Source organism: Oryctolagus cuniculus, chromosome 13 (assembly GCF_964237555.1).
Source record: "Oryctolagus cuniculus chromosome 13, mOryCun1.1, whole genome shotgun sequence".
In the NCBI taxonomy this organism is placed as follows: Eukaryota; Metazoa; Chordata; class Mammalia; order Lagomorpha; family Leporidae; genus Oryctolagus; species Oryctolagus cuniculus.
The window spans coordinates 35,232,647-35,239,464 of NC_091444.1; the positions used below are offsets into that span (position 1 = coordinate 35,232,647).

Genomic DNA, 6,818 nt, shown 5'->3' on the forward strand with positions numbered 1-6,818 from the left:
AAAGTGGCATTTACCTCCAGGGAAATCTGCCCTGGTGGGCCAGAGCACAACAACCGACCCCACGTGATCCGGGGATGAGGCGGAAGAGAGCGGGCGGCATTTCCTACAAGGTGCAGCGCCCAGGGGACGAGCGCGCCGCCCTCTCGGGTTTCGGGAAGCGCCCCTTTTTGTGCCCCGAGGCTCGGGGATGGGGGTTGGAGAACAGGGTCCAAGGGACACGGACGCTAGGGCCCATCAGTCTGAAGTTGTTTTAGAAGCCACTCGTTCAAGCTGTGGCGCGACAGCTCACAAGAAAACTAATTTGCGGCCGCCCCTCCTCCTCGCTTCCCGGAGGATCTCCCTGGGAAGCAGAGCGGCGGGCGCCGGGCTGAGTGGGGCCGGCGGAAATCAGGCCCACAGTTCCCGGGCAGGGATCCGGGAAAGATGGGGGGATTGGCCGAAGACGCTGAAATCTTGGAGGAAAGCAGAGCGCAGGGAAACCGGGCGGGGGCGAGGAAAAGGGGAGAGACCCGAGGGGCTCCTCTCTCCACCCGCTCACCACCCCCGGGCTATCGAGCTCCCCGGGAACCTCCTGCGGCCGCCGGCTCCCCTCATCGGCGGCAGTCCCGCACCGCGGCCGCTGGAGGAATCAGCGGCCCCCCTGAGCAGCCGCCCGCCCCTGAGCCACGGGGAGAAAGCGCACAGCCCAGCTCAGCCCCCAGGGCCGCCGAGAACGCTTTGGCGTGGCTGGGGCGTGGCCCAGAAAGCGAGCCACGCCCCCTCTTTCCCAATTCCCCTCCACTCCGGGCCCCCATTGGTCCCGAGGACGGCCAATGAGAGCCCGGATCGAGGTCCTACCCCGAGTCTGACTCGAAAGCTCCTGCCAAAACTTTGGGAGTTTTTAGAGAGGAGTTTTTTTTTTTTTTTTCCCTCCCCCTCTTATTACTTTTTTTTTTTTTTAAAGCTAACGGATTATTATTGTTGTTGTTTTAAATTTAGCTCTCAGGGCTTAGCCGTTTGCGTTTTTCTTTCGGTGCCCGGCCCCTGTCTCCCGGCGTGTGCGGAGCCGCGGCCCCCACCCGCCCGGCCGCTCCCGCGCCCCTCGCTCGCCGGCGGCCGCGGGGAAAGCAGGCGCCGCGCCGCCCTTTCAAGTGAGGCCAGGGGCCGAGGCGGGGACCGGCCCGCGCCTCCTCCCTCGGTCTCGCTAGGGTTCCCCGGCCGCTCGCTCTTCTTCAGTGCGGGCGGAGAAGCGAAAGCGGGTCGCCTCTGGCCGGGCCACTGCCTCCCGCTGGACTCGGCGCGCCCCTTCCCGCACGCCCACCCCGCGGCCCGGCCCCGGCTAGACCGCGGCCGCCGAGCGGCTGCCCCCGCCAGGATGTTCGCGGCCGGGCTGGCCCCCTTCTACGCCTCCAACTTCAGCCTCTGGTCAGCCGCTTACTGCTCCTCAGCCGGCCCGGGAGGCTGCTCCTTCCCGCTGGACCCCGGCGCAGGGAAGAAGCCCTCCTTCTGCATCGCAGACATCCTGCACGCCGGCGTGGGGGAACCGGGGGCGGCTCCCGAGGGCCTGGTGGGCGCCTCAGCCGCCGCCCTCACGGCGCACTTGGGTTCTGTCCACCCGCACGCCTCTTTCCAAGCTGCCACCCGATCTCCGCTTCGACCCACGCCGGTGGTGGCGCCCTCCGAGGTCCCGGCCGGCTTCCCGCAGCGGCTGTCCCCGCTGTCCGCCGCCTACCACCACCACCACCCGCAGCCTCCGCAGCAGCAGCCGCCACAGCAGCAGCCCCAGCCGCCGCCGCCACCACCGCTACCCCGCGCTGGCGCCCTGCAGCCCCCGGCCTCGAGCACGCGAGGGGCCCCGAACCCCCACCACAGCGGCTCGGCCCCGGCTCCCTCCAGCAAAGACCTCAAATTTGGAATTGACCGCATTTTGTCTGCAGAGTTTGACCCAAAAGTCAAGGAAGGCAACACGCTGAGAGGTAGGTGTTGGGCGGGAGGCTACAGGCCCTTGTGACCACGGCCCTCTCCCTGACCCCGGGCCGGAGTGGGCTGCCCTGGAGTGTTTTCACAATTAAGAACCAAATCGGTGAAACGAATCGTAAGAAAACTGCGAAACGTTGGGTCTAGAACTCACCTGCTCTACGTAGAACAGATAACAACTCCTCCGGGGAGGCTTTAAAAATACGCATCCCAGAGTCAACACTCATGCAAATGGTTGGTGTAAATGTTTGCTAAAATGATTGCACTCTACGATCGCGAATCCAGTGTTTGCACACAGGAGAGCCCTTTGGGGTAACAATTTCCCTTCTTTTTATATGATTTCTAGTAAAATCCCACCCAAAGGATGGAAGGTAAACAGAACCACAGCTCGGAATTCCCAAGGGGAGACAGCAGCGCAGGGGCTCCTTGGGGGCTTCCAGTCTATGCAGGTCCTGGTGGGCCCCCAAAAGTGACATTCTGGGGGCCTCTGTATGCGGGACCCCTGCTGCTGTTCGCGTGGACGTGGGCATGAAGAACACGCATGGGAATCCTATGCAGGGCTCCTCAGGGAGCCAGAGGCTATCGTGCGAGTGCACCGGGGGCTTCTCCTGACTTTGCTTCGGGAAAAGGGAGTTGAGGGCGAGGAGATGGTGCGGAACACACCCTCCAGACAGTTTGCATTTGCCCGAGGTGTAACCGGTTCTTTCCTTTCGTTGCCAGATCTCACGTCCCTGCTAACCAGTGGGAGGCCCGCGGGAGTGCACCTCTCGGGCCTGCAGCCTTCCGCCGCCGGCCAGTTCTTCGCGTCTCTAGATCCCATTAACGAGGCTTCCGCCATCCTGAGCCCCTTAAGCTCGAACCCGAGAAACTCAGTTCAGCATCAATTCCAAGACACATTTCCAGGTACAGAAACCGTCCGCGACTCCGGCCCAGCAGTCAGACCGACTGTCGGTCAAAAATCTCAGGACTGACGGTGGTGTCGCAATCCTGCAGTTGGGGCGGGCGGCAGGCAGCTACGAAGTCAGAAGAGAGAAACCGAAAGATTTCTGGGCGGTGTAGGGGGAAGCGCTTATTTGGATGGCTCCCTGGGGAGAGGGGTGGGTGTATGGGGGAGCCCAGAAAATGTGTGCCAAGGCGGGCAGGGGTGGGGTCGGATGGGGAGCTTTCCCTCATCTTTTCTCCTAAGAGGGAGTTTTGAAAGTGCAGCAACAAAAGTGTTGCTCATGAATACTCACGCGTTTTGGGATAGCCTCAAACCCCTTTGCTCTCTGCGTCCCTGGGCGCATGAGAAAGCACGCACTGACGCACACAGAGGAGAAAGTGGGGCTGTCATCTCGTCCTCATCCAGGCCCCAAGGACATTTTCGCCTACTCTTTGCATGACTGATGGATACGCATTAGGTTTATGCTTTTACCTCGGAATTAATAGGCGAACCTCCTGGGTTTTCATTCTTAAGAACTGCACAATTCTAAGGAGTTAGGCCATTGGTTGTGTGTGTGAAGGGTTTGCTGAGTAGGGATGGAAACACAGTTTTAAGCGGCAGCACCTTGGGCCGCAGCACAGGCACGCAGGCCATGCTGGACATTGACGTGGCGCTCTTGTCTCTCCTTGCTCCCCTTCCGCCGGGGACAGGTCCCTACGCCGTGCTGACCAAGGACACCATGCCTCAGACCTATAAGAGGAAGCGCTCTTGGTCGCGCGCCGTCTTCTCCAACCTGCAGAGGAAAGGCCTGGAGAAAAGGTTTGAGATCCAAAAGTATGTGACCAAGCCGGACCGAAAGCAGCTGGCGGCGATGCTGGGCCTCACCGACGCCCAGGTAAGCCGGCGCGGGGGCCCCAGCGCACAGCGCCCTCGGGCGGGCAGCGGAGCAATGCGTCGATGCGTCGGGACCTGGTCCCGCAAGCCTCCTCCACCTAGGCCCACTGGCCACCTGTGGTCCCAGCACCAGGTCTTGGATTCCACGTGGCTTCGTGGACTTTGAGACAGGAGGCTGGAGGGGATGCGGGTGGGGGTGAGGATGAAAGAGAAGTTCCCAGCGAGTGGCCCATCTCCGAAGATGTCAACAAGCGATACATGTTTATTTTGGCCAACAGGGGAAAGAGCCTCAGCAAAAGCAAACAGAGATAGTAATTATGTACTCAACTGTAGAGCCGGTGGCTATAGGACGCAGTTTAGTTCCAAAAAGATAAAAACAAAAAGTCGACATGATTTTGTCTTTTTCTTTTTTTTTTTCCCTTTTGCACACTCTCTCTATTTCCTTCTTTCCTCCTCCTGCTGCTGCTGGATTATGAAATCCCCAGTTGTGAGGAAGTGAAAATATCATTTCAAACGGAATGACTTAGCTGCGGAAAAGCAGGAGAGTGCCTGGAGCAGCCACAGTCAGTCCCATGTTCTAACGGTCTAAGCTTGGAAGGAAACCTCTGGTGGGAGAAAGCGAGGAAAAGAAAGAAAGAAAAAGAGGCTTACTTAGAGCTCCCAAGAACATTTTGGCAGGTTCTGCCTGCTTCAGTTTTTTTGGAGACCATAGGAAACCTATGGTGTTTGCACTATTTTTTTTTCTTTAAGAAACGGGTTTTCTTTTCTTTTTTAAGTTCTAACTATAGGAGAGTCACCTTGTTCTACACCCCCCACTGCAGTGGCCCTTGCACCCTCAGAGCTAATTGTCCCCAGCAGGGCAACAACCAAAAGTAGAAGTAGAGGGGAGCTTCCTAGCCCCCTAATATTCGGACTTCTGTCGCTGTGTCTTTCTGTCCTCCATTACACAACTCCCCTCCCCAACACACACACACACACACACACACACACACACACTGGAAGGGCCCAGCCGTTTTCCACCAGCTGTGCATGTTATTTTTAAAAGAGAAGCTGGAACTTGTGTGAACGTGTTGGGTCCCCCCAGGGGATCATTTATATAGATTCTCTGCACTGTCTCTACCCTCTTCCTCCACTTCGTTCGCATGGGTTTGAGTCCAGTGTTTTCTGAGCACTCAGAAGAATTAGTTTATCCCTGACTGGGGTGGGATCCTTATCAGCTCTTGAGTACAAACAAGCCGAGGAAATGCCCTTTTACTAAAATTCATGGGTGCCTCCGCCCCCTGGGATAAATTCTTTAAGCCTCTTTTTCCCTTTCTGCTTCCCACAGTTCCTCCTTTAAAAAAAATAAAAAAAAAAAAAAAACAGCTTTAGTAGGTGCTTGCGTTGGTTAGTGGCTACAGAGGAAAGGGCCAGCATAGAGCAGGAATTCTTAACACTGGTTTACCAGAACGCTCGCTGAACTGTGCTTAGCTGGTGTGTGTGTGTGTGTGTATGTGTGTGTGTGTTTTCCTGAGCCTGTAAGCAGATTCTCATGGGAGTCCTGACTCAAGTAAGGTTAAGAAGCATTGACAGAGTTGAGCGCTTTAGTCGGTTAGGGATGGGTGCAGGAATCGGCCTTCCAGTATTCACCCAGGTCATTTCAGGTGGTATCAGAGGACCTCATTTTAAGAATGGTATTAGAGGTGTGGAAGGTGAGGCTCCCTGGCCTCCTTGCCCTCCTGGCTGCCTCTGGGCCTATGTGCCCAGTAGGGTGTTTGGCATTTGGTAGAGGACTGGGTATGTGCCTGCCATCCTGGGTGGCTCCCAGGCGTCTATGAGTCATGTTGTAGAGAGACTGGCTCAGCTAAGTGTCCTTTCTTGTCTCCTTGCTCGGCCCAGGTCAAGGTGTGGTTCCAGAACCGGAGGATGAAGTGGAGGCACTCCAAGGAGGCCCAGGCCCAGAAAGACAAGGACAAGGAGGCAGGCGAGAAGCCTGCGGATGGAGCCTCTGCTGCAGACGGTGAGCAGGAGGAGAGGAGCCCCAGCCGCTCCGAGGCGGAGAGCGAGAGCAGCGACTCCGAGTCTCTGGACATGGCCCCCAGCGACACAGAGCGGACTGAGGGGGCAGAGCGTTCTCTGCACCAAACAACGGTTATCAAGGCGTCGGCCGCCAGTGCCCTTATCCCGCCCAGCAGCGGTGGGAGTGGGGGGAGCAGCGGCGGCGGCAGCAGTTTTAGCTTCGGCAACGCCAGCAGCCTCAGTAGTAGCAGCACCAGCAACAGCAACGCGGGTAGCGCCAGCAACAATGGCAGCAGTGTCCCGGAATTACTTCCTGCGCCCCAGCCCACAGTCAGCGGTGCTCCCAAAAGCCCTGAGCCCACCCAAGCCCCTCTTGGCAGCTTATAGACTGGATGAGGGCAGAAGGAACCCAGAGCCCTGTGTGCAGCCTCCCAGCCACGGACTGGGTTCTGTGCCTACTTTATGTTGGCGGCAGGGCCAGGGCCAGGGACTCAGTGCAGAGGTTCCTCCCAACGGTCACAGTTGGCTCCTGGACGCCCACACCACCCAGATCCGAAGGGTGTCTCAGTGCCAAAGGCTCCCATCGCGATTGGAACTCTCCCTGGACACTAGCTGCCACGCTTGCACTGGTGAAGTGTTTGGCTAAGCAATTCCTCTCATCGCACCAGGAGTCGATGCACTTAGGGCGCCTTAAACTTGTAAATAAAAAGTTTACTATGGTTTGTAAAAGGGCACTTGGCTTCCTGGGGTGATGCGGGTCTGTAGTTGGGGCCACGGATCTCCCACTAAGATTTTAGCCTTCTGGCACTAAGAACTAAGCAGCTGAAGGTTTTGGGGCTGGAGCTTTTGGGGACGGTGGCTCAGTCTTATAGCCACTTTGGTGCATTGATCCACGTTGAGCTTTAGCACTCCCATTCCTATAGCCAATGCCAACCACGGTCCTGAGCCTGGGAACAAAGCGGTCCATGCAATCTGTGAAGCCAGTGCCGCAGGATGATGTCTCTACTTGGAGTCTGGACACATGAGTGTGTGCCCCTGCTTCTCGTAA

General features: G+C 57.7%; 1 protein-coding gene across 1 annotated transcript; it reads left to right on the top strand.

Moving 5' to 3' along the window:
• Positions 1-871: 871 nt before the first annotated feature.
• Positions 872-6,499, top strand: HLX (H2.0 like homeobox). Its single transcript, XM_002717391.5, has 4 exons — positions 872-1,955; positions 2,677-2,859; positions 3,589-3,773; positions 5,651-6,499. The coding sequence occupies exons 1-4, from the start codon at positions 1,355-1,357 to the stop codon at positions 6,155-6,157; spliced, it is 1,476 nt and encodes a 491-aa protein (XP_002717437.3). The 5' UTR covers positions 872-1,354; the 3' UTR covers positions 6,158-6,499.
• Positions 6,500-6,818: the final 319 nt, after the last annotated feature.